The 26587-nt window shown below is 44.4% G+C and overlaps 1 protein-coding gene across 6 annotated transcripts in view; it reads left to right on the top strand.

Moving 5' to 3' along the window:
* The first annotated feature begins 8352 nt into the window (after window positions 1–8352).
* Window positions 8353–26587, top strand: part of ZNF75A (zinc finger protein 75a) — a 37816-nt gene continuing 19581 nt past the window's right edge. For 2 of the 6 annotated variants that reach the window (XR_006889558.1, XR_006889557.1), the window contains exons 1-9: window positions 8353–8478; window positions 9858–10376; window positions 11576–11765; window positions 12470–12561; window positions 12848–12974; window positions 14083–14174; window positions 14462–14588; window positions 16333–16443; window positions 16624–17664. Coding sequence is in view for 4 of the 6 variants with exons in the window: in XM_046668440.1 (XP_046524396.1) it covers window positions 9966–10376; window positions 11576–11765; window positions 12470–12561; window positions 12848–12974; window positions 14083–14174; window positions 14462–14588; window positions 16333–16443; window positions 16624–17303 (1830 nt within the window). In the remaining 2 variants the exon portion in view is untranslated. Of the gene's footprint in view, window positions 8479–8787; window positions 9141–9857; window positions 10377–11575; window positions 11766–12469; window positions 12562–12847; window positions 12975–14082; window positions 14175–14461; window positions 14589–16332; window positions 16444–16623; window positions 19087–26587 lie in introns of those variants that run through there. The other 4 variants (XM_046668442.1, XM_046668440.1, XM_046668441.1 and 1 more) reach the window with 4 other exon arrangements.

Here is a 26587-nt window from a genome sequence, read left to right on the forward strand (position 1 = left end):
TAAGAGGGGCTGAGTCTTGCCTGGCTGGTACGCAGTTAGGAGGCAGCGGGAATGGTCTAGGTACATTCGACAACGACAAAATTGTTGATGAAAAATGGCTCAGACTACAAAAACATTGTGACAAATCTTCCACTTAAAGTCCTCAATTCATCACTGGGACACCTTGAATGTCCCAGAAGCTTCAATCAGAAATGAAACTGGTGACTCATCAGGATGCAAACCTGCTCCAGGGAGATAGTAAGATTTTCCCAGGCAGAAAGGGTGGGGCAAGAAAATAGTAAGACATTTCTTTCCGAGATCCTAGGGTATGTTTTTCGACATAATGAGGAACTGAGTTTGCCTCTCCAACCCTACTTGCCCTCAAGGCAGGAAGACGTTCTAGAACCTGGGTGTGGTTCCCCACTCTGAAGATGAAGCTGCCCTTGAGGGGATTCCGCACTCTCCTAGGAGAAGGTCCAGTTTAAGTTTAGGACTCCTGCCTCAGCCACCGGAACAAGAGTGAGGTGCCTGGGTTTCTCGGAGGAGCTCTAGTCCTCGGGAATGATATCCAGAACCAAGGACGTCAGTTCTTTCTCAGGCAGAACAAACGAGTCCGTGGCTTCCGCAGCTTAGCTTTCCGCCGACAGCGTGCACGGGGCACCAACCCCTAAAACCGCCCGCCTGCCCCACCCGGCTGGTCCCAACGAAGACGGCTCTCGAGGCGGCCCCAGGACGGGCAAAGGTTGTGACAAAAGCGGTCAGCAGCCCGTCCCGACCAACCTTCCCTCACCCTCGGCGCAGGGCCTTGGACCCGCCTCTCCTACTGCCCGCCCCGCCCCGCCCCGCCCCGCCCCAGCCGGTCTTGTCGGCCGGCGGGCGCTCTGCCGCTGCGCCCTGCCCTCGGGCCCGCCCCCCAACCCGCGGCCCCTCCCCATCTCGGCCGCTCTGGCCCGCCGGCGGGCTCTCTATGGTCGCCCCGGGCCGCACTCTTCCCTCAGGTCCCGCCCTTCGGGCTGGGTGGGGCCGCAGAGCTGCAGGGCTCCCGTCTCCCTCCACCTGAATGAATACGGGCCGCACGACAGCACACTCCAAATTTCGTCTGTCAGGTGCGCCTGCGCCAATCCGGGGCCGATAACGGGGCTGAGCTCCGGGCCAGCTCTCACGGTCCATCAGGAGGCGAGCACACAGCGGGTGGGGGTGGGCCCGGGGAAAGGGGCGTCTTAGGGGCCCGCAAGCGTGGCCCTCGGCCGGCCCACCCGGGACAGGCGGGCTGCCCTCAGTGAGGGCGGCAATGGGAAGCACACGAAGGGTCTTTAGCAAGGAAGGCACCTCCTCATTTTTGAGTTCGCTCGCGCTGGCTACAGGGTGGGGAAAGCATGGGGAGAGGACATGAAAAGAGGGCAGGAAGACTAAAGAGACAGGTGCTGGGGGTGATAGCAGTCTGCACCAGGACACAAGCGGTGAAGAGGAAGGAGAAAGAGGTGAGACAATCAGGCGGTAGAGCCAACAGGACTTTACGTGGGACGAGACCGGTCTAAAATCTTAGGATGACCCGCTCCCGGCAAGGGCACTGAAAATCTGGCCGTCTTTCCTGCTTTCCTCTGCCAGCTGCCCCTACAGCAACCATCCAGGGAACTTGCAGCTTCCGAAGGACATGCATGCACTCACACTGAACAGCCTATACTCACGCTCCCCTTTGCCCCGACTGCCCTCCCTCTTTCCCCATTAAACTTTAAAGCCCAGGTCAAAAGTCACACTCGATCCTGACATTTCCCCTCCTATCCAAGCCCTCTCCATACTCAGCTCTTATACGTCCAACGGTTGTTTTGTTTCTATTCGTTTTCTTTGTAATTCAGGTCCAAATGTTCAACACTATGCTCCATGCCTAGCATGGAACGGCAACGTGAATTTTCCAGAATCGATGACTACTTTTGAAAGGAATGTGACGGCCAATCACTTATTCTGGGAATTTATTGCCAGTCGGGGGGTGTGGGGGGAGGATATTTGATGCAATGACTGAAATTAAAAGGAACTAGAGAGCTGTCCAATATGCTCATCTGCCATCTCCCTCAACTTCTTCCACAATCCATTCTACCCCAGGCTTGAAAGATGTCTCAGCAAATGCTCATTATTAATACCAAAGCCTAAAGTATATTAAGACAATAAAAAATTGTAGTTACAATGTAATCTATTTTTAAAATATATCAAAGTCTTAGGTGAGACTATCATTGGTCGATAGAATTTGGATGCTTTTTCTTTTTCATGTATAGTCTATAAGCATCATATTACTTTCACATTAAGAGGGAAAAAACACTCAATAAGTGGACAGATTTAGGAAAGCAGAGCATGTCATACCATTAAATTGAAAACCGAATCTATCCTTTTCTTAAAGGTAACTAGAACTAGTCAGCATATAGCTTCTTTGTTATATGCTATGAATACATTGATGGAGTTTAATGCTTTTGCCACATCCATTCCACCTTAAAATAATCTGGGGCAATAATTCCTCATTATCCAGATCCTTGTCTAAAACAGAAAAAAATATAGATTAATGAATATATTTATACATATAAACAAATTTATTTTCAAATTGTGTATTTTATAAACAATATATAAACAGGCAATTGATATGCAAAATGAGTTCCATTGATTAAAAACAATGACAATTCACAACAGGTCTACATCATATATTATCATGTAACAGCAGAAATCATTAAACAAAAAAAAAAAATTTAAACAAAATCTAATTACTAGAACCAGAAGCTGAAGGCATATTGAAGGAATCCTTAATAATATGAGACCTAGGTTTCAAAAAACTACCAATTCTAGAATGGATTCTACTCTGGAACTGTTTCTTGATGACTTCTTGTTGCATCTCTTTCAGTGTGAAATGGAACCTTTGAAATTCAGGTGTGACATCAACAAAGTCAAGAAGGTAGTCTAAACTCTCTCTTATGGCAGATAACTTAAATTCAGCAGTCTGCTCTTCACTTCCTCCTTTTTGAACAACTTCCTTTGTAATCACACCTTTTGTTTTGGGGGTACTACCCTTTTCTTCATCATCCCCATTTAACCACACCCTATCATCATCCAAGTTGGTTTCCAACTCCCCACATTTCTCAACAATTTCTCTATAATCCCCATGTTCTAAGCCTTGAAGATCATATTCAGGTTGCTTTTTGTAAAGAAGATTTTCCCATGCATTTGCTATGGTTATTTGTTTTACTTCATCCCAACTCTTTGCCCAGTTAAAAATTGCACTTTTTATGTTGTAGAATTTAATCTTGGAAACTCCTTTTTCTCCTTTATCTTGCTCATCATCACTTTCTTCAAAAATCACAAGACTCTCTTCAAGTTGCTTCCACCTATAAAGTCGTTTGCAGCTCAAGATCACACCTTGATTCATTGGTTGAATCAAGGTTGAAGTGTTATGGGGAAAGAAAATGCATTTTATTCGACCATCTTCACTGGTTAGTGATTCAGTAGAAGGGTGAACTGGGGAATTGTCCAGAAGTAACAAGGCCCTGACATCCTCTTCATGGAATCTTAGAACATTAAGTTGAAAATGCCTGACCTCAGGAACAAAGTTTTGAAAGAACCATTCAGAAAACAATTCTCTGGTGAACCAAACATCCTTACTAGGTTTATATATCACAGGTAATGTACTTGTGTCCTCTTTCACACTTTTGGGCAGCTTTGATTTTCCAATAATGATTGACTTTAACTTATGAGTTCCATCTGCATTTGCACATAAAAGAGCAGACAACCTTTCTTTGTTTATTTTCCTCCCGGGCAGGCAGATATCTTTTCTGCTTGCCTGAGTGTTTTCTGGCATTGACTTCCAAAAGAGGTCAGTCTCATCCCCACTATATAGCTGAGCTAGAAGCAGTCTCTCCTCTTTGATAAGCATGGACAGTTTTTGTCGAAATGGCTCAACGTTTTCTGAAGCTGAACTTAGGACTTGTTCCTCACATACTTTTCGGTTCCCAATTGCGTGCCTATTTCGAAATCTAAAAAGCCATCCAGTGCTAGCTTTGAAGTCTGTTCTCCCAAAACACTGTGCGAATCTCTCTGCAGCAGCCTGAAGCTCCACGCCTCTAACAGAGACACCAGCTAAGAGTTTCTGTTGGTACCACATGTAGACTGCATCATCCACATCTCCATATTTGGCTCCTGTTGTCCTCTTTCTCTTCTCAGCCCCTACTAATGGCATGTCCTGCTTTAGTACAAAGTCCAAAATCAATTTCTTATTCTTTTTAATGTCATAAAATGTTGATTTACTGATTCCAAATTCATCCATTACACTTTTAAGAGACCGTCCAGCTTCAATCCTACTTAGAACCTTCATTTTCTCCTCCAAATTCAATGTTGTATATTTCCCTCTCTTATTCATACTGAATTTGGTTTCAAACGACCAACAGGAGGAAAAAAAGGGAAAGCCTTACTGAATTAGAAAAAAACTCTAAAAACAAAAGACCCCCAAAACACTAGCTCAAAGCCCCAGAAGGCACAGGGATTTGTACTGAAGGGCAATGGACTAAAAGGGATAAGGGCTCATGATTGAAGTGCTAGTCTAGAGGTAAAGGTCTTTTGAACTCAGAAAGCTGCCACTGCCAAAGTCCTGCTGTTGCTCCTGTAAGACACAGATGACCAGTTTTCAGAATCCCCTGCTCCTCCTCCTCTCCCTTGACAAACATAGCAGCACCAGTTGGGAATAACAGGAATACCTGCATACTCTCCCTAACTCAACCAAGAAAAGACACAAGAGGAAGAGAGAAGGCAAGATGTGACCATAAGAACAGATGCAGGTGAGATAAGTTTCAATAAAAAGTGCTGCTTGAGAGGAAATATGAAAGCCTCAAAGGCAAGAACAGAGTAATCTTGTGTAGCCGAGATGCAGTGTGGCTTCTCCCCTTCAAAAACGACCTGATTTTAGCTCACCGCCAGAAAAGAAAATGGTGCTCATATTGCTCTGTACGTAGTGTTCACTGGGCAGCAGTCCATCCGCCTGGATACAGACTCCAATCTACCTTGACAGGGGGATATCTGGAGAGCGGAATTTGGAAACAGGTGTATACTATCTTTAGGTGAAGAAGAAAGTTAGCAGGTTCTGTTCTCCATATGAATGAAATCCAACTTTTATTGTATTCAATATAGCATTCTTAAAGATTGAGCTTTAAATTGATTGTTCCTTATGTTTACCAAGCTAATTTGAAGGATGTAATTTATTTGTTAGTAGTACTTTTCCACTCTCAGATAATTCTTGTGTAATCTGGTGTATTCTCAAGTGTTATTTTTGATTGAAACCGTTCCATATTTGAGATATTATCAAGTTTCAGAATCATGGCAATTCTTAGAGATGAGTTCAAAAGTTTACAAACATTTTACCCTAGTTAAGAAATTTTAAAAAGATCTGTCTTTTCATTTGTTTTTGTAAATTTACATTAGGGTGTTAAATAACATATGTTTTATATTTGAGACTTTATTCGATTTCTCTTCAGTGTAGATTTTGCTTAATTTGAACAAAGACTCAATCTTGCCACTGCTTGAAGAAATTTAAAAGGTTTCTGATCAATTGTTTCTCATAAATACTTCTGTCGACAAACTTTTCTGTAGCTCTGTGCCCTCAAATATTCCTTTTAGGTCCTCCTGGTGCTGCTCAATGCCATTCCATGTCCTTAGAAATGTCCTATTCTAGATTAATTTCATGGTTCTCATTCCAGATACACAACTTCATGGGAAGTAACAAAAACTGCCACTTTTATCCATTCCACGTGCTATGAAGAAAGAAAAGTATGTCAGAGAAATGAGGAAAATGATTAGTATTTCAGTTATTTTCCTCTTTTTTACAGCAGAGCCTGACTGACTTTCATTCATTACTCAACTACATAGAATTCTCACAACCCTCTCATCTAGGAACCCAGAAGAGTCCAGACCCTTAGTTTACCTCTAACAATTGTTGCAAGAAATGCCAACTAATTTCTGGAGACTAAGAGGATCATGAAAGAATCGATAGTTAAAATGGTGCAGAGGCAATGACAGACTAAGATCAAGAAACTTTCTAAAAGAGGCAGCAAAAACTAAGGCAATTACTAAGTGATAACTATTATAAATGGAAAAAGAAAATGAATTTGTTAGCCAGTAGCAGCACCATTAGCTCCAGCCAGTCACCCAGCAAAAACATTCAGCCTGCTATGGCAGTTGTGTGGGCTCTCATGTTTTGCTTTCATTCCTTCTCAGCTGTACATTCATGCTTTCTCACCCAGTGCACAAGCAGGGGAAGGTGAAATCAAAATGAAAGACTCAGGGGATGTTTGTGGGCTCCACAGCAAGGGTAGGGAACTATGGCACCAAACTTCAAGCAATGGATGTCATCAGTGGCTCTCATTCATTATTCAACATTTGTGTTTTGCTTTCTCTTCTTCCTTTCATAGGGTCTCTTCCCACATTTTTCTCCCCTAACATTTTTTCTCCCCTAACATTTGTCCCCTAAACATTTTTCTTCCCTAAACAACTCCCTACCCATGTTTTGAATTAGGCCTGCCAATGACATCCAAGGACACTGCTGGCAGAACTTCATTGATTCAGTGTAATAAGTTCCAATTATATGCTCAGCCTTGGGCCAGATGATGAGGATCTCAATGCTAAGAGCATTACTGTCCACTGCTTCTGACAGACTGGAGACAAGACTTGCTTTTGAAGAAACTAAGTTCCAACCTGACTGAGATTCTAGGGAAATGAACCTGCTTTTAAACATATTCAAGTGACTTAGGCAGATGCTCCTTATTGCCTTTGTTTAATCCTTTCCTTTCACTCAAAAAGGATCAAGATCTAGACTTCAGAGGAGCGTAACACCCGTCTATCTAACAGCAAAAACAGTATAATGGCCTGGGAACGGTCTCCCATTTCATTCCCACCTTAAACTTACCTCCAGATGAACGGACCTGGAAAGAAGCTCCCTCCAAAACCCTCAAATGATGCTCCAAGATTTACTTTATTCAATGCAGTCTCTTCAGTCCCATTCAAAACGCTCCATAAGAGGTCCACGTGAACTTATTTTCTAACTTTCACTCTTTTTCCGAATGTGTAGCCCAATTACATTAGAAAAACGTGCTACAGATTTTCTCACACTCTCATCTGTCCAGCTTTCAAGGCTTTGCTCTTTGCTCTTACCTTTTCCTCTGCCGGGAATATGGCCCCAGTCCCTGCTCTGGGCAAGTGTCTCAAGGTCTTCTATAATTTTCCCCAACCAAAAGTCAACTTGCATTCCCTTGGAATTTCCGCAGCATTCAGCTCACATCTGACCTTGTCCCACCTCGTGTTACTGGTATTGGTCACATTGCCTCAGTCCTTTTGCCAGATTGCCTCACTCAAAGACACTGTCCTATCGACTCTGTAACTCTAGCTACACGTAGCCGACTTAGTAAAGAATCACTTGACGGGTATAGGCTGACACTACAAAAACATCCCTAATTAGGAGAGCACCGACAACTCGAAATACTCCGATTCTTGTAAATGCGATTCAGTAAATATTTATAGAATGCCTATCTTACCCAGGTATCTGCCAGACACTGCAGGCGATACGAGATGAAAAGAAGGTTCCCACCGTCCGGGGGGCATGCTGCAGTGGAAAAAGCAGAAGAAAGGACAACAGGGGACCTAAATGCCTGCCTAGGAGCCGCCACTGGTAGATCAGGTGACCTTGAGCAAGTCACTTCTTAGCTCACTTTCTGTCAAGGAGAACTATCAATGGAACCTATTTCACAGGTTAAACCTACCTCACAAGAAAAAACAGAATCGTTGTGAGGGACGCGCGGCCCAGTGAGAGGCACAAACCCCTCAGGGGCCGCTGAGCCTGACGGGGACAAAAAGGCCTCTCACTGCCGGAGATTGCCGAGCCCCGGGGCGACAGCTCGGGCACTGCCGGCTGGGCCGCTGGAAGGCCGAGAGCACATCGCGCGCACCTGCGGCGACACGCCCCGGGCCAGGCTCCCTCCCGGCTACCAGCCGCCGCCGGCCGCCTGAAGCGACGCAGGAACAACACGGACGCGAGACGGCGACACCCACACGCCGAGCCGCGCGCTGGGCCGTCTAGGCCTCGGTGGCCCTACAGACTCGGTGGCTTTAACTCTTTCCTGCCGCCAGGGCTAAACCGGGACAGGAAGCCGCTCTCTAAGGCGAGGCCTTCAACCGCGCACTCGCAGACGCAGGCAGGCTGCACAGAGCCCCGCCCCGAATGTGCGTCACTTCCGCTTCCGGCTGGGGCGCGGGAGGGGGCGGGTACCGGTGAACTGGGGTTCGGGAAGCGGTCGTGGTGGAGCCAGGCTTGCGTCTCCGAGCCCTGGGTTTCGCTCGCCGGGCCGCGCGCGCCTCGCCGGGCCCGCCTGGGAGTGGTGCGGGGCGGAGAGCGGCGCTCCTCAGGGCGGCGTCGGAAGGGCGGCGACTTGCAGTGGAGCCCGGGGCCGAGGGAGCGGCGTCCACGAAGCCGAGCTGTCTGAGGTAACAAGAAGCGGCTTCCCCCTCGGCGTCGGCCCCGGAGACCCTGAGAGTCGCCGCCGCTGCAGGGCGGAAGGGGCGAGGCAGCCATTTTCCGCGGGCGGCGGCGTGTCCGGGCCGGGCTGCCTCCCCGGTGAGGTTCCGGCGGGACTCCGGCGGCCCCTCTCTCTGCCCTCTGCGCCCACAGCGCCCAGCGCCGCGGCTGGAGCCGCTCGGCCACCGCGCGCTCGCACCGGGCTCCCGGGCGCCCGTCGGCCGTCCGCAGGCGGGGGCGGGGCGGGCCGTCTCGGCCGCTTTCCCGCCTCCGCTGCGTTTCCGTGGCTGGCTGCTGTTACCGCGGGAGAACGGGGCAGGTCAGCCTCGCAGAGGCCGGCTTCTGCTGATGCAAAAGCATAGCAGGTGTCCCCGTGCCGCCTGAGGCCGCGTGGGCGACAAGGAGCCGGCCGTTTGCGACTGCCTTGGAGTCCTGGACGTATTTCGTTGCTGCTTCTGCTGGATCACCTCAGGACTTTCGAGGGAGGCTCTCGTCAGCCTCGCTGAGAGGTCTGAATGACCCTTGAAGAAATGTAAAGTCAGCGGAAGGGTCACCGTATCCTCACCCGCTCCCGTTCTCTGCTGTTTTGAGCCTCAACATTTAGATGAACGTTTTGTGAACAAGGCCAGGGGTAAGGTTTCTAGGTCAAGCGAAGAGAAACATAAACATACAGGTGTCAATCTTCTGCATAGTGCCCCTTATACGCCTGGGAAAGAAGTGCCAGAGAAGAATGTTGGGCATCTGGTTACGTAATTGGGGATGCTTTCTGAGCAGAGTAAGGCTATTTTTTCCCTGATTACTTTCCTTCTCCTCTGATGTCATTGTCAGCTGTCCTGCCAGTATTATACAATGGAAGGGCGACTCAAATGTTCCACAGAGTGGAGCCTTCATCTTCACAAGAGGATGAAGGGTCATAGAAGTTGTACTCCCTTACTGAAGACACAAGACTAGGATGACATGTTAAAATATTAGAGAAAGGCAGAATGTTCTCCTAATCTGCCCTTCACGTGGGTAAGATGGGATAGGAAGCACATCAATTAAATCTTTGGATAATCCCGAAACTCTCTGCAGCCAGTGGGTACCAATTTTCTCACCACTAACCTTTCCTAAATTATTATTTTTGTAAAGGCGTAGTCATCAGTTGGCATTTGTCTTCAGTAAGCTGTGCTGTGTTTCAATTGAATGATAGAAAGAAAAGAGGGAAACTAAGGGCCTGGCAGTTGATTTTTAAAGGAAGGCAACACAGGACCTTTTCTGTTCATTTTTCTCTCATAATATCGTAGCAAGTGGTAAAGTTCATGTGGCTTTCTTATTAACATACACTTTTTTCCTGCCCTCATTGCCTTAGGAAGAAGATCCGTTTATTGATTTTGTTCCAGACCAGACTGGACCTAAGTTGTCAAAGGTGGTGCTCGTGGGGTGCCCAACACAGGAACAAAACTGTTCTTAGAACAGAATGATGACAGTAGATCTAAAGGTGGCTGAGTATTTGAACCCTCAGATCAGGGCTCTGTGGGAGACCAAGGGATCTGTGACAGAGAGCTCCAGTCAGAGTAAGAAATATACCTCACAAATGGACAGTCTCAGTCCCGAGATCTCTCGACAGCACTTCCGGAACTTCCATTATGATGAGGCAGCTGGACCCCACGAGGCTGTGAGTCAGCTTCAGGAATTATGCTCTCAGTGGCTGAGGCCAGAGATCCACTCAAAAGAGATGATCTTGGAACTGTTGGTGCTAGAGCAATTCCTGACCATTCTGCCCAGGGACATCCAGACCGGAGTAAAGAAGCACCATCTCCAGGGCATTGAGGAGGCTGTGGCCCTCGTAGAACACTTGCAGAAGGAATCTGGTCAAACGAGAAATGGGGTGAGAAGAAAGATTCCTGATGCATACAGTAAATTAGGATGAAGGTGGTGTATTGGGGGCATGGGGGCAGTTAATCGAGAAATTAATTAGGCCACTGTTCTCTTGTTCCTTTAGGACAACTAAGGCAGGGCCTAAAACCACAGACCCATAGCAATAGTTAGTCCACAGGTTTTGGAGATCCTGGCAGAGACTTTTCCTGGCCTTAGAGAAAAAGTTGCTTTTTACCTTTTTGGAGCCAGGGTGAATTGAGGGTAATAATCCTAGTCTGGTTTAGTGAAGGAGACAGGTCTTAAGTTCTTAGAAACAAGTAAAAGGCAATAAGGAGTTGGAAAGGAAGAGGCAGTTCCAAAAAAGGGAGAATACTTAGAGACCAAAGGAAAGCAAAGAGAAAGGAGAGGAGAAACCAAACAGCTAGGGGAAGACAGAAGAGGAAGAGAAAAAGTTGAAAGCAAAACGGAAAACAAAGATTTGAAAATCAAACAGTGTAGCTAAGAGAAGAAAGACTGGGAGAGAGAGTGTCCTCCATACGATAGACCGGAGCCTCCACTGCCCTCCCTTACTGGTTGGCCTTGGCTCTGCCAGTGAGAGGGAATTCAGGATGTGCTCTTCAGCAAGGGGCAGCACACCAACTGGCTTCAGGCCTGTCGTGAAGAATGCAGGGCAGGCATATGTTTGGTGTCAAAATCATTTGGAGGTAGGTTCGAGCCAGACTCTTTCCTCCTCCTTTTTTCTCCATTTCGTCCCCATTCTCTGAAAACCTTCCCTAGCCATGGGGAAAATCTGGTTGACAGGCCAACTTTGTTATTCAGTTCCTTAATCTTTTGAGAAAACTACAACAGAGAAAGCCACTGAGGTCAGGCATGTAAGTCAAGAGAGAAAGCCTGTCAAGGCACCCTGAGAACAGGTGGCCTGTGTAACCCTGCTAGTGGACTAAGCTGGGGTGTGTATGCAGAGGGGTGGGGGCCGCGGTGTTGGAGAGTTGGCATTAGCCACACGTTTTTTTCGTTTTATCCTACTTTTCCCAGATTTTTGGGATAGTTCTTTTTGGAAAATTTGTGGCCCAATATCTCTGTAAGTCTTCTTGTCATTTCCATTAGTGTCTCATACTTCTCTCAATCTGCACTCCCAAATTTTTTACTCCCTCTTCCACCAACCCCAAAAGTAAGTTGTATGGTAACATGGATGGGGATTATTTCTAGGTTGCAGTCCATGAGCTGAGAAAAGAGGCAGTGCTCTTGGGAGAAACAACAGAGGCCCCAGGCTTCAATCTGAAGCCAGCAGAGTCCCAGCCAGTGTCCCAGGATGAAGAATTTTGGAATACATACCAGGGTCTACAAGAACAGCCGAGCAAGAATACTCATAAAGAAACTGAGCCTGTATGTGAGAGGGGTAAGGAGCTTCACTATCATTTCCTTTTCCTCAGAGTTGTGATAATCGTTTTTTCAACCCAAACATTGTGAGTATTTTCCGGGTGCCCAGCTCTGTGGATCTGCAACTGCAGCCATGTTGCCAATTACAGTGCCACCCCCAGGTGGCAGTAGAATAGATGAGTTATGGGTGAAGGTGGGGGTTAACCTAAGGTACGGAGATATTCAAAGCACACAACCCTGGTAATAACATCATAAACTCTGTTCCTTAGAAAAGTGAGGAGGGTTGGGGCCACCTCATCATCAAATGCAGAAAGATTTGGGATCAGAAATGGGCTGTCACTGGCAGAATGTGAACAAAATTGTGTACCAGGAAAAAAATAATAAATGATAAAAAATCTACATCTATTCTCTGGAGTCACTCACTGAGTACTTCATTTTCAAATATGTTTAATTTTTGCCTAACTCAGAACACTTTTATATAAGAAAATAAAACGGTTTTTCTTTTATTAATTGTGGTCATGAAAACTGGGGAACTTGTTCTAGGGGCTGGTAGATGCTTCATGCTTATTTGTAATGAGAAGGCCACTTCTGGACACCCCAAATACTTGTAAAGGTGTCCTTTCTCTACTGAAAAAATCAGAATCTTCTATATTTTAGAAATGAGCTCAGGATGTTCATAGGCAGAAGCGAGAGAAATTTCCTCTGGCTCTTTTCCACCCACAGCTGTGCCTGCTCACCAGATCCTAGCCTCTCCTGAGCAGACAAACACCAAAGACTGGACAGTGGCACCTGAGCTCGTCCTGCCTGAGTCCCAGGTGAGCTCTGCTTTCCAGCTATTTAGGGCTGCCTTTTCCTCTGCCCATGCCACCCTGCCCAGCAGGTGCTCAGAGGGTTGTTAGCCCACATGTTATCTCTGGGGAACTAGGCACCTCCCAGGCTGTTGGCTGATCCATTATCTCCTTCCTTTCTGCCTTCTCACTTTATGAAAAATCATGTGTTGTTAATTCCTCAGTGCCTGGTCTACCGTGAAGTTCATGGGCCAGATTGTAGGGTTGCTTCTATAGTGGCCAGTACTGAGCTGAAGCCCATTCTCTTCTTTAGAGCTTGTTGACATTTGAAGAAGTGGCCATGTATTTTTCCCAGGAAGAATGGGAGTTACTGGATCCCACTCAGAAGGCCCTCTACAATGACGTAATGCAAGAAAACTATGAGACTCTCATCTCTCTAGGTAAAGATTCTTCCCTTACCTTTAGGTAGGAGTTGAGTGATCTGTCTTGTTCTTGACTTATTGGGAATGCACCCCTGTGAGAGTCTATGTTCCAGTAGCTGGTTGGTTCTCAACTAAATGATGTGGGCAGGGGAAATGTGTATCCAGATCACCTGGGGAACTTTTCCATGTATACATGTGCATTACTTGCCCTGAAATTCTTGATCTTTTCCCCATCCCCTCCAAATCTGCTCTTATGTCTTTCCCATCTCTGTAACGGACACCACAATTCACCCAATAATTCAAGGCATAAAACTTGGGTTAATCCTTGACTCTGATCTTGCCGTCATATCCCACTACTTATGTGTCACTAGTGTCTTGGCTCCACCTTCACTTGATAGTCTGAGTCCAACCATATCTCAGCCTCCTGCTTTGTTAGCATCCTGGTCTACACCAGGGACATCTCTATCTAGGTGCACCTCAGAAAGAAATTACCTTTCTGACTGGCACCTCCTGCCACAACTCTTGCCCTTCACAGTCTGTTTTCCACACAAGAGCGAGACTCTTAAAAACCTGGTTAGATGTGACATTTCTCTGCTTCAAATGATGATGACTTCTGACACTTCAAAATAAAATCCAAACTCCTTCCCGAGTCACCCAGTACCCTCCAAGATCTGGACCCTACTCCCCTTCCTGCTGTCATCTCCTGCCACTCGTGCCTTTTCTCAGTCCTCTTTAGTCATTCTGGTTTTCTTGCTGTTTCTTGAATTTTCAAAGCTAATTTCTTCGTTCCCGTTTCCTTTACCTGGCACACTGGACTCTGAGTACTATATTTTTGGACACCTCTATATTTTGCCCAACTCAGAACAATTTAGTCATGTAAGGGAAAAAACGAGATTTCTTTCTTTGACTTCACTAATGATACCGAAGAGAGTCAACTGGGAACCTGTTGTAGGGCCTGTTAGATGCTTGATTCTTACTTAGAATGATAAAGCCACTTCTAGGTTTTCATGTCTTGTGAAGCTGTCCCATCTCTACTGAAAGAATCAGGATCCTCTGTATTTTAGAAATGAGCTCAAGATGTTCATAGAAGCAAGAGAAATTTCCTCTGGCTCTTTTCCACCCACAGCTGTGCCTGCTCACCAGATCCTAGCCTCTCCTGAGCAGACAAACACCAAAGACTGGACAATGGCACCTGAGCTTGTCCTGCCTGAGTCTCAGGTGAGCTCTGCTTTCCAGCTGTTTAGGGCTGCCTTTCCCTGTTGCCCATGCCACCCTGCCCAGCAGGTGCTCAGAGGGGTGTTAGCCCACATGTTATCCCTGGGGAACTAGGCACCTCCCAGGCTGTTGGCTGATCCATTATCTCCTTCCTTTCTGCCTTCTCACTTTATGAAAAATCATGTGTTGTTAATTCCTCAGTGCCTGGTCTACCGTGAAGTTCATGGGCCAGATTGTAGGGTTGCTTCTATAGTGGCCAGTACTGAGCTGAAGCCCATTCTCTTCTTTAGAGCTTGTTGACATTTGAAGAAGTGGCCATGTATTTTTCCCAGGAAGAATGGGAGTTACTGGATCCCACTCAGAAGGCCCTCTACAATGACGTAATGCAAGAAAACTATGAGACTCTCATCTCTCTAGGTAAAGATTCTTCCCTCCCTTTGGGTAGGAATTGAGTGATCTGTTTTGTTCTTGGCTTGCTGAGAATGCACCTTGTGAGAGAGTCTCACTCTTCCAATAGCTGGTTCGTTCTCAGTTAGATGGTAGGGGCAGAGGAAATGTGTATCCAGATCACCTAGGGAGCTTTTTCCAAGTACATGGGTTCATTCCTTATCCTACACAGAATTTTTTATCTCTATCCCCACTTCCCTCCAAACCTGCTCTTTTCATATCTGTCTCATTGCAGTAAAGGGCAGCCCCATTTACCCAGTTTCTCAGAACAAGAAAAAGAGTTTTCTTTTACCTTGATCTTACCATCATAACCTACTACTAATGCATCACTAGTTCTGTTGGCTCCACCTTCACAGTGTAGCCTGAGCGCAATCATGTCTCTGCCTCCTGCTCTGGTAGCATCCTGGACTATGCCAGTGTCATCCCTATCTAATTCTACCTCAATCGTTTTCTAACTGACACCCCGTGCCACCATTCTTGCCCTTCCATAGTCTTTTCCACACAGCCACCAGACTCTCTTAAAAACCTTACCAGATAGTGACATTGTCTGCTTCAAAACCTTATGATAATTTCTCATCACATTTAGAATAAAATGCAAACTGCTTTACCAAGACACCCAGGACCCTCCAAGATCTGGCCCCTGCTCTCCTCCCTGCCCTCATTTCCTGCCACTTCTGTCCTTGTTTAGTCCTATTAACCACACTAGTCTTCTTGAACTTCAAGAACTAGTGTTTCTTGAACTGGCCATGCTCATTTCTACTTTCCCCTTTCCTCTGCCTGGCACACTTTTCTACCACATGGCTAAACTCTCACTTTTATGTTTCTGCTCAAATGGCGCTTTCTCTAAGGTTTTCCACGCAACCTTATCTAAAATAGCTTCACAGAAGCACAATCTTAAATGCTGTCTTACTCTGCTTTAGTTTTCTTTAGAACATTTATCACTTCCTGACATTTTATTTGTTTATTGATGTTTGATTGTCTTAATCTCTCCCTAGAAGATAAGCTCTATGAGATCAGGGGACTTTGTTTTTTTTACCACTATATCTCTAGCCTATAGAGCATACCTGGCACACCATAGCCACTCAACACATATTTATTGAATTACTGAGGGGTGAATGGTTTCCCTACTTGGCAATCTCTGCATAAAAGAAGTCCACTAAGTGATTCTGGTCTGTTTCCTCCCTCTGGACATGAACCAGTGAGTTATAGGAGTGATAGACATCTTCCCAAGTGCTGTCTGTGTCTGGTACTTGAGAACTACATAAAAAGTTACTATATTGGTGCCTGGAATCACTTGTGCATATGAAACCCAACCCATTGACTTTCACATTCGCTCCACTAGACCTGATCTTATCCAGGTCGAGTCCTCCTCAAGAATTAATAGGACCAGCTTGTATTCCCTGCAACCTTTGGAGTTTGTTCCACCTTGATTGAATAGGGGTATTCTTGGTAGCAGAAAAGGGAGCACATGCAGTGGATTCCCCTTCCTTATATCCTTTTCATGTATCCAGCTTAGGTATTTCTCAGTATCTGCTTTGCATATCCACCCATAAATGCAGTGTAGTATAAACCTGATACCGGATATAAGACTCTGCATTTCACCATTTGGGGTGGCAAACTGTAAAAGTATCCTTTGGTCTTCTTGAAAATAGTCTGGAATTAGTGAACTGTTGATAAGTTACCAGTCCTTGACCTCACTATTTCCATTTCACAGCATTATTTGTGCTCCCCAAACCTAAAGTGATCTCCTGTCTGGAGCAAGGAGAAGACCCCTGGGTTCAAGGATCCCCAGAATTCAACGACCGTCCCAGAGAGCTGCCTACAGGTAAATACACTATGAGAAGAGGAGAAATGTGCCTTGATAGGAACCCTTGTAAGGGCTTAATATTTTAACATTCTACTTATCTGTTTTTTTAAAAAGAGGTAATCATTGAATTTTTCTCTCTATCCCTGTTGTATTCTTGCCCTGCCATACAGTTGGCTGATTCTTCCTTTATTCCAACAGGGTTAAAACTAAAAAATAACACTGAAAATCAACAGCCTGTATGTCTTTCTGACTTAGAAATACAAGCACCAGGAGACATAATTTCAAAAAAGACCAGAGTGAAAGTTCCTCAGAAAACAACGGGCAAGGAAAATCATGGTGATACTCACAGGGTGGGGAAGTGGCACCAAGATTTTCCAGTGAAGAAAAGAAAGAAACTTTCAACCTGGAAACAAGAGCTGCTGAAACTTATGGATCTTCACAAGAAAGAGCGTGCAGCAGAGAAGCCTTTTAAATGCCAGGAATGTGGGAAAAGCTTCAGAGTTAGCTCTGACCTTATTAAGCACCAAAGAATTCACACTGAAGAGAAGCCATATAAATGTCAGCAGTGTGATAAGAGGTTTAGATGGAGTTCAGATCTTAATAAGCACTTAACAACACACCAGGGAATAAAACCATATAAATGCTCATGGTGTGGGAAAAGCTTCAGTCAAAATACAAATCTCCATACACACCAAAGAACTCACACTGGAGAGAAGCCCTTTACATGTCATGAATGTGGAAAAAAATTCAGTCAGAATTCCCATCTTATTAAACACCGGAGAACCCACACAGGTGAGCAGCCTTACACTTGTAGCATATGCAGGCGAAACTTCAGCAGGCGGTCAAGCCTTCTTAGACACCAGAAACTCCACCAGTGAAAGGAAGCTTGTCCAATGTCTTTAGTCTGAAGAAATTCACCAAGTGAAACTTGACCCTAAAGTTTATGAAAACATACCAAATTGTGAAAGCATGAAGAATTTTTCATCAGTGGAAAATTTGGGGATATAAACATCACATTTCACAGAAAGGAATCAAAGTTGACTCTGCAGGGATGTGTTAGTGGTTGTACTACTTACTGTTTATTCTTATAATTTTCATTGAATTCTTTAGCAAAAGAGGTGTTCTGAGAACATCCTGAATTGGAAAAACCTGGTTTGGGATTGTACCTAGCAAAATAGCAAATTCGGCTTCAAATAGCAGATGCAGCCATGAATCAGTCAGTCTTCTGTGGTCACAGAGGTAAATATTGTTCGTTTTGCATTGATCTCCCCAGCCACTCTTAAACACATATGATAGAAACATTTGTAGCATTGGTCTTTTGGTCTTCCAAAACAAAAAGCAATAATATGCATGTTTAATTGCATACCGTTGTCTTCAAGTTAATAGGCTTGCCAATTTCAGTAGTTTCATGGAACGGAAATTAATTCTAATGTAAAGTTTTCCAAGAACCAAATTGGATTTTCTTCCTCTCTTGTCATTGGACATTGTTCACAATGCTGGACATCATTTGAGTTCCTTAAACTTTTTAGCCACTTTAGCTCTTGAATCCTATTAGCACAAATTTTACTGTGATGAAACCATATTTCCTTTACCACTAGGGAATCTGCCAGATGAACTAATAGTGCACTATTTTATGCCTCTCATTGGTGGTGTTTGAAAAAAGGAAAACATCTCTAATGAGATCATATGGAAACGGGTTGGAATTTTTAGCCATGGAGTATATATTAGATGTAAAGAAGAATTTTCTGCAATAAAAGAAACTAGATTGTATCTTTACCTCACAATGTCAATAGGATAAAACAGCCATAAAAATTAGCACTTTCCTCAGTCCTAAAAGAAAATTACTGGAAATTCAGGATCAACTTTTCAGGTTTTTGTTTGTTTGCTTGTAATTTGGCTTTTGTTTGATATTAATTGCGACGAGAGAGTCATGTTTGGGAACAGAGGTGTGTGCTGTAGTGCTGTGGTTCACTGGGCATGGTGTCCTGGGAATCCAGTTAGTAGGAGACCGACTTCTCAAAGGAAAGGTTGGGGAGCTGATGCTGAGTGGTGGGCAAGGCTGAGCAAATCCACATCCATGTTGTTGTCTTACACTGTAAACCAGTAAGCAGGGAGGATATACCTGCTTCTGTTTTCTCCAGCAGAGCATTTAACAACAGCTTTAGATGATAAATTTGTTAGACTGCTGAAAATCTCTATAGGCTATGCATTTTCTTATAATTCACCCTTTTGTTTAAAACACTGATTCAGATGTGTTTCTGTTAGAACTTTTAGGTGGTATTAGGAAAGGGATTAAATTACCTCTTCCAGATTTTTCATTTCACAAACTAGGAAGTTAAGGCTCAAAGAGATAGAGGGACTTGTTCAAGACCCCATAGCTAGTGGGTCTGTCTGCCATCATAGCTTCATCAATCAGGCGTAAAGGCAGGATTAGCAGGACTAATTTGTATATAATCCCTGCGCAGCCAGTCTGGATAACATTGTATTGTATTTATTTCTATCTCATAAAACATTCCAGTTTCTTGATTGGTTACTGAAATACTTTATGGGGGTTTTTTTGGGGAAGGTTAGCTCTGAGCTAACTACTGCCAGTCCTCCTCTTTTTGCTGAGGAAGACTGCCCCTGAGCTAACATCTGTGCCCATCTTCCTCCACTTTATATGTGGGACATCTACCACAGCCTGGTGTGCCAAGTGGTGCCATGTCCACACCCGGGATCCAAACCGGTGAACCCCAGGCTGCCGAGAAGCGGAACGTCCACACTTAACTGCTGCACCGCCAGGCCGGCCCTGAAGTATTCTTAAGTGTCTGTTTTCTCTATGAAATAGAGATAACACTCAACTGAGGGTTGTTCTAGGAGTTAGAAAGATTGATGAAAGAAAAGCACCTAACAGCCTAGTCAATAGTAGATGCTCAGTCAATGTGTATTTCTTTCTCTTTCCCCTGTTCCACAGTATTATGTTGGGCAGACTAACTACATTAAAGAAACAGATGCATTTGTGGCTATTGCAGCTCCTTTCAGGAGCTAAGCGCCAGTGGTGGTGGTTGATGCTAAGCTGATTCAGTCCTTGGCTTCAGTGCTTTATGGTGTAAGTCACCTGAGCTATTGGTTTGGTCTTCAGCAGGATTTTATTTTCTTCCCTAGGATGAGTTACGCCAAGTAGTCTTTTTTTTTTTCCTTTGAGGAAGATCAGCCTTGAAGATCTGCCAATCCTCCTCTTTTTGCTGAGGAAGACTAGCCCTGAGCTAACATCCATGCCCATCTTCCTCTGCTTTATATGTGGGATGCCTGCCACAGCATAGCTTGATGAGTGGTGCCATGTCCGCACCTGGGATCCGAACCAGCGAACACTGGGCCACCGAAGCAGAAGGTGCGCACTTAAGCGATGCGCCACTGGGCTGGCCCCTTTTTTGTTTAAGGTTGGCACCTGAGCTAACATCTGTTGCCAGTCTTTTCTTCTCTCCAAAGCCTCCCAGTACATAGTTGTATATTCTAGTTGTAGGTCCTTCTAGCTCTCCTTTATGGGATGCCACCTCAGCATGACTTGATGAGTGGTCCTAGATCTGCACCCAGGATCCGAACCAGCAAAACCTGGCTGCTGAAGCAGAGTGCACGAACTTAACCACTCGGCCAAGGGGCCCGCCCTCAAGTATTATTTCTCAAGCACAGCCAACTCTGAAGCTCTGGTCTAGATAGCTCTTACCCAACACCCTCAGCCTTAGACCCCTAGGACTCTGTCTCTTCTCCTAAGATACGTGTGGATTACTTGCTGGCACTACATTCATTCATTCAATTTAATGAGGGTCTGTTATGTGCCCCAGCACTGTTCTAGACTGAGGTTATATTAATGAACAAAAGAGACAAAAATGTTTGCCCTCCTGGAGCTTGTATTCCAGTGAACAATAAAAAGGAAGCTGGTTATGCTTTTCTGCTCCTTGCAGTTAGACAAGGTCATGAAATAGTTTTGGGCAATGAGTTGTGAGTAGAAGCCTCACTTCTGGGCTGAAGTGTTTATTTGTTGGTGTAAGACTCTAGTACACTCTCTTCCTGCCTCAGGCATGGAAGCACATACAGAAAGAAGAGCCACAAGATCAAAGCAGTCTGGAATGCTGAGCCCCCCTCATGGGAGGGCAGCTGTTCTAGAGAGTCCCCCAGACCTATAATGGACTGTGGGAACAAGAAATAAACTTTTGTTGTGTTAAACCGCTGAGATGTTGGTGCTGTGTGTTTCTGCAGCATAACTTGGCTTGTCTTAATAGAGGCAGCTATTCTAGAGCCCAGGAACCTTTTCTTTTTTATTCCACCTGGCCTTTGGCCCTCAGAAGAGGTCTGGCTTCCTCTAGATGCTCCACTGAATTGATATAGCATTGATGGGAACACTTAGGAGCTTATAGACGTTAGTTGATAGGAAAGAAAGACTGCTTACCTCCAGAGGTCAGTTGTTCAAGTGGACAAGGCACCCATCTGTCCCTCTCTCTGGCCTTATTCCACTTTCCCTGTTCTTTGTTCCCCTGTGCTCCGCTGCCCCATGTGTACAAGATATGTTTCTGTTGCTCAATGGGCTAGGGAGAGGGTGGGGATTTCATTCCATTCCTCACATGAGTGCAGTACTCTTCAAGGAATGATCGTACCTTTTGTGAATTGTGCCTCAAAAACAGACATGGTGCAGAAGCAAATTGCCCAGATTGATGTAGAGAGGAAAGTTGCTGCTCTTCTGGACTAACCAGTGGCGGTTGGGAAGAAGCATGGGCAGGAAAACAGGAGCAAGACACTCCAGTTGGGGAGTGAGAAGCCTCCAGTGGGAAAGTCCTAGCTTAGCCAATAATCAGCAGCACAATGTCTCACAACTTATGCTTGGAATTTGGGGTGGACATGTGGAAATTGAAAGAAGGAATATCAATGGCCTTGTCGCAAGGATGAGAGCAGATTACTGAAAAACAACATAAAAACAGATTTTGAAATCTGTTGAGGCTTGGTTTAAAGATGAAATCTAAGATACAACCCTAGGTCCAACCCCAGGCATTAATATTAAAGTTCTCACAAATATGTCCTCCATAACCAGCTGATTTCTAGGACAAATCAGAGGTGCTTTATTTTAGTTTGTTCAGAAAATAGCCTTACAGTGGCTCCAAGATTGGTTCTGAGAAATGGATCATTTACGCAGTCTAGCCCCCAAATCCTTGACTCCTTCTCTGCACTGGTCTAAGTAGCCACAGTGCTGAGACCATCCCAGACCTAGAGTTCTCCCCACCGTTAAGCAGACTCCGGAAGTTCAAGCCGATCTTGAGAACCTCAGCTATCTTTTAACTGGAGGGGAAGCACAGAATGGACAGCTTGAAATCAAACTAAAACTACTAGGGTTTCGATCAGCTTTTGGAGCTAAGAACAATTTTAATTGTTTAATTCCCTGGAGAGCTTGAGAGGAAGAATGCTAAGCATCCTTTTCTATTCAGCTGGACAGTTGGGATAACAAAAGGTTTGAACTCCATAAAGGATTTTCCAAACATTCATTGAGTTATTCCTCTGACAAGTGTTTACTGAGTACCTTTGTATTTCCTAGGCAGTTCCCACTCTCATGTGTAATGATCAAGGCTGCCCATCACTCTTCTCTTGGGCTTTCCCTCTAGTGCTTAGAGTGGAATATTTGCTGAAGATCTCCTCACATTGTTTCAGTGACTTCTCTTCTGTATAGAGTCTCTGAAGTGCCCTCAAGGAAGACGTGTTGAAGCTTTACCCACACTGTTTCTATGCTTCTTTCCAAACAAGTGCAAAAGCACATTGTTACTGAATCTTTTCCACACTTGTCACTTTTATAGTTCCTTGTGTGGGTTCAATGAGGAGCAAGGCTGGAGCACCATTTGAAGCATCTACCAAATTCACTATATGTTAGGGTTTCTTTCATGTATGAATTCTCCAATGGGCAATGATACCAGCTATAGTGAAGTGATTTCCACAGTCAAGCATCTATAAGGCTTTTCTCCTGTTATGATTCACCCACATCTCATAATGCCTGCACTTCACTTGAAGCAGTTTTTCTACCTGTCATGAGAAGAATTAAGCAAGCTCTTGTCTTCCATTGAGTTTCAGATTTGGGAAAACTATCAGAATCACTGCATTTCTACCACGGTAAGATGATGAATCTCAAGTTGCACCAATCTTAGCACTAATACAAAAAGTTAAGCTTTATAACATTTGGATACACTGCACCTTTAAGAAAAAACTTAAGAAAGTTTACTGTTGAATTTTTAAACCAATGGATATAATATTTCCATCATCATAATTTGCACACAATTTGTGCATGACTTGTACAAACAACTGAACACTTTCAAAGGATTTGAAAAAAAAAAGTGAAGGATATTTAATGTTCAAGAAAAAAGTAAAATTAACTTTAGAAAAAAAATTCAAAATGTTAGTAGCTTAAGGAGTGATAGTTTCTTCTTACACAGAAGAGTTAGGAAAAAAATTTTTTTAATGTTTCCTTCATCTTTTAGCTCTGGTGAGTAAGCATTACCCAGCGTCAAAGTCATTTGTCCTTAAAAAAGAAGCTCATATTTCCCGTCTATTCTTTGAGTTAAGAGGGACTTCTGCAATATTCTCCCTTGGATCTCTCCAAACCTCCCACATTTTAAAATCCATATTTGCACAAGGGCTGTCTCTTCCCTTGACCTTCACTCATGTACCAGTCAGTTGTATCTGCTCTTATCACTGAGCACTGGGTTTATTCCCTTCATAGCACGTATCACAACTTAGAGTTATTTAGTTTACCTGTTTTTGTCAGTCTTCCCTCGTTAAAATATAAGCATCAGCAGGGCAGGGGTTGTTTGTCTTGTGAATCTTCAGTGTTGAGCACAAGGCTGGCACATCGTAATATGTAATAAATACAAGAATGAAAGTATATCAAACAGGAAAAACTACCATGGCCACCTGAACATTAGCTTTGATTACTCAGAGCATTCCCTGACTCAGTGATCTCCCTTCTTCAGGTATTGAGTGCTTGACAGATGTGTCATGGCCACGAGTCCTGTCTTGTTCTTTACCAGGAGAGATGGAGGAGGAGCATGCAGGTCCTCTGAAGGAGCACACAGAGAATTTGTATTTTGGGGAGATATGAATGTCTAAGGCTATTCTATCTGCATGAATGCTCAAGCCCAGAGCTCAGGGAGCTTCACCCTGTAATAGGAAGACTGGATTCCATATGCATCCCAGGAAAAGCACCTCCACTCAGGTTACCTCTTCCCAGCACCCACCCCGACAACGTCTACTCTCCAGCACTTGCCAGTAGCAAGGGCCTGGATGCCCACACAGACCTAGGGGTATCGCAAGCACTTGGTGCCTCTCCTCCCACAGACTCTCTTGACACTGAGGCATATAGAAAGATTTGGAAGGGGCCTTAGGAATCTGGCTCTGTCAGTGAGTCCCATACTCACAGAACACTGTGAGATGTGTAGAGATAGTCCATGAAAAAAGTATTCTGTACCCAAGTAAATTTGCAGACAGTGAGTTAGGTAAAGTCAATGTTTTGCTATAGGAGGACTTCTCAGAGCATTTTTGTTTAATTGTACAATGTGAAACTTGGGGATCAAAGGAAAGGAGTATAAGCACTCAATGATTGCCAGCTTTATTTTACTGTGGAGGCCCTTATGGTAGTGGTGTGTGTGACAGTGACACCTAACTTCTCTCAGAGTTAGTGGAACAGCAGTTTGGGAAACACTTACCTAGTTAATCCTTTCACCATTGTAGGAAGCTGAGAGAATGACTTAGTAAAACAAAACCAGGTCCCACACCACCTGACTCACAATTAAATGCACTTTCCACCACACCACACAGTTTCTCAGGTAGTGGGACAGGCATCGCCATTATACGTATTAGGAAGTTGAAGCTTCAGATCTCGTAGCCAAATACTGCTGGTAAATTAGAACTAGGACCCGTGCATCCTCATTCTAGGAGATGACTTGGAGACTTTTCTTTTGCAAGGGCCTGGGAGAAGAATTCACTTCTCAAATGTCAATGCAAGCATTTGTGTTTGGCGTCTTCTGTATCCAGTAGAGGATCCAGGTGTTTTTGCAAGAACACTCTTAATAGCTTCTAACATCTGCCATGGCAAAGAGTACTTTGCAAATAGGGGTTTGGGAAGTGGCACTTCACTTTTACAAAGCTGCCAACCCAGTATAACATTTGCCAACTTCAAAGCTCATCTTACAGGATCTCATCTACCCTACTCCCCAGAAGGGTGAAGAACAGGGATCATCAGTCTCATTTAAGAGGTCAGGTATATAAGGCAATTGGCAGGAAGTGATTGTCTTAAGATGTGTTGGAGAAGATGCAGGGAGAGAATTGAGATTTCCTGGTTCCTAGTTCAGATACAACAAGGTCCTTCAAATATGAGAGCTCCAAGAAGAAAGCAAGTTCTTGTCCATACCATTGTGGAACAGGATTTAGGAGTCAGGGCTCCTGGCTGACTCCTTATTACACATTCTTCCCCTTCAGCTCTCTAAGATGGCCTGCCAGAGCTCAGTTCCACCACCATCCTGATCAGCCCACACCATCTCAGAAGAAGGAGAAGGAGAGACTGGGGCAGTGACATCTCAGGAAGTGACATCTCTTTTTGCTGAGGAAGACTGGCCCTGAGCTAACATCCGTGCCCATCTCCCTCTACTAAATTCTCATCTCTCACCTCTCTCCCCAAGGGCCAGGAACCCTGTCTTAGGAATGATCTACTGTTGTCAGAAAGAACCCTATTTTTTTTTCCAGATAGCGCCTTAGAGTTAACCATGGTGCTGTGCCCTCCAAAATCATTTCCTATGTCTGTGCTCAATCTGGGACCTGAAAACAGATCCTCCACTAACCATTCTCAAAGGACTCAAGGGGGTCTGAGACTTGCAGGAGAGTAACAGGAAAAGCTATAGCATTTTGCATTCCTATCAGCAATGAATGAGAGTTGCTGTTGCTCCACCTCCTTGCCAGTATTCGTTGTCAGTGTTTTGGATTTTCACTATTCTGGTAGTCATATAGTGGTATCTCAGTGTTTTAATTTGCAGTTCCTTAATGACATGTGACGTGAAGCATCTGTTCATTTGTTTGTTTACCATCTTTCTACCTTGTTTGGAGAAGTATCTGTTCAGATCTTTTGCCCATTTTTTAATCAGGTCATTTTCTTATTATTGTGTTTTAAGAGTTCTTTGTATAATTTGTATACACTCTTTTATCAGAATGTCTTGCACATATTTTCTCCCAATCCAATGCTTGTCTTCTCATTCTCTTGACAGTGTCTTTTGCAGAGGTTTTTAATTTTATTGAAGTCCAGCTTATCAGTTACTTCTTTTATGGATCTTGCCTTTAGTGTTGTATCTAAAAAGTCATCACTAAACCCAAAGTTATCTAGGTTTTCTTCTGTGTCATCTTCTAGGAGTTTTATCATTTTGTGTTTTACATTTACATGTAATTTGCAAAAATTACATTTTACATTTATATTTAGGTCTGGGATCCATTTTGAGTTAATTTTTTGTGAAGGGTGTAAAGTCTGTGTCTGGATCTTTTTTTTCAGGTAGATGTCCAGTTGCTCTAGCACCATTTGTTGAAAAGACTATCTTCTCGATTTTGTTGCCTTTGCTCCTTTGTCAACAATAAGGTGGCCATATTTATGTGGGTCTATTCCTGGGCGCTCTATTCTGTTCTATTGTTGCTTTTGTCTGTTCTTTCACCAATACTGTATTGTCTTGACTACTGTAACTTTAGAGTAAGTCAATGTTGAGTAATGTCAGTCCTCCAACTTTGTTCTTCTCATTCAATATTGTGTTGGCTATTCTGGGTCTTTTGCCTCTCCATGTTGTTTTTTTTTTTGAGGGCGGGGGGAGGATGAGCCTTGAGCTAACATCTGCTGCCAATCCTCCTCTTTTTGCTGAGGAAGACTGGCCCTGAGCTAACATCCGTGCCCATCTTCCTCTACTTTATATGTGGCATGCCTACCACAGCATGGCCTGATGAGCAGTGCCATGTCCGCGCCCGGGATCCAAACTGGCAGACCCAGGGCCACTGAAGTGGAATGGGCACACTTAACCACTGCGCCACTGGACTGGCGCCGTATTTTCTTTTTTAAGTTTTTATTTTTCCATGCCCCCCAGTACATAGTTGTGTATTCTTAGTTGTGAGTCCTTCTAATTGT

Source organism: Equus quagga, chromosome 7 (genome assembly GCF_021613505.1).
Source record: "Equus quagga isolate Etosha38 chromosome 7, UCLA_HA_Equagga_1.0, whole genome shotgun sequence".
Classification (NCBI taxonomy): Eukaryota; Metazoa; Chordata; class Mammalia; order Perissodactyla; family Equidae; genus Equus; species Equus quagga.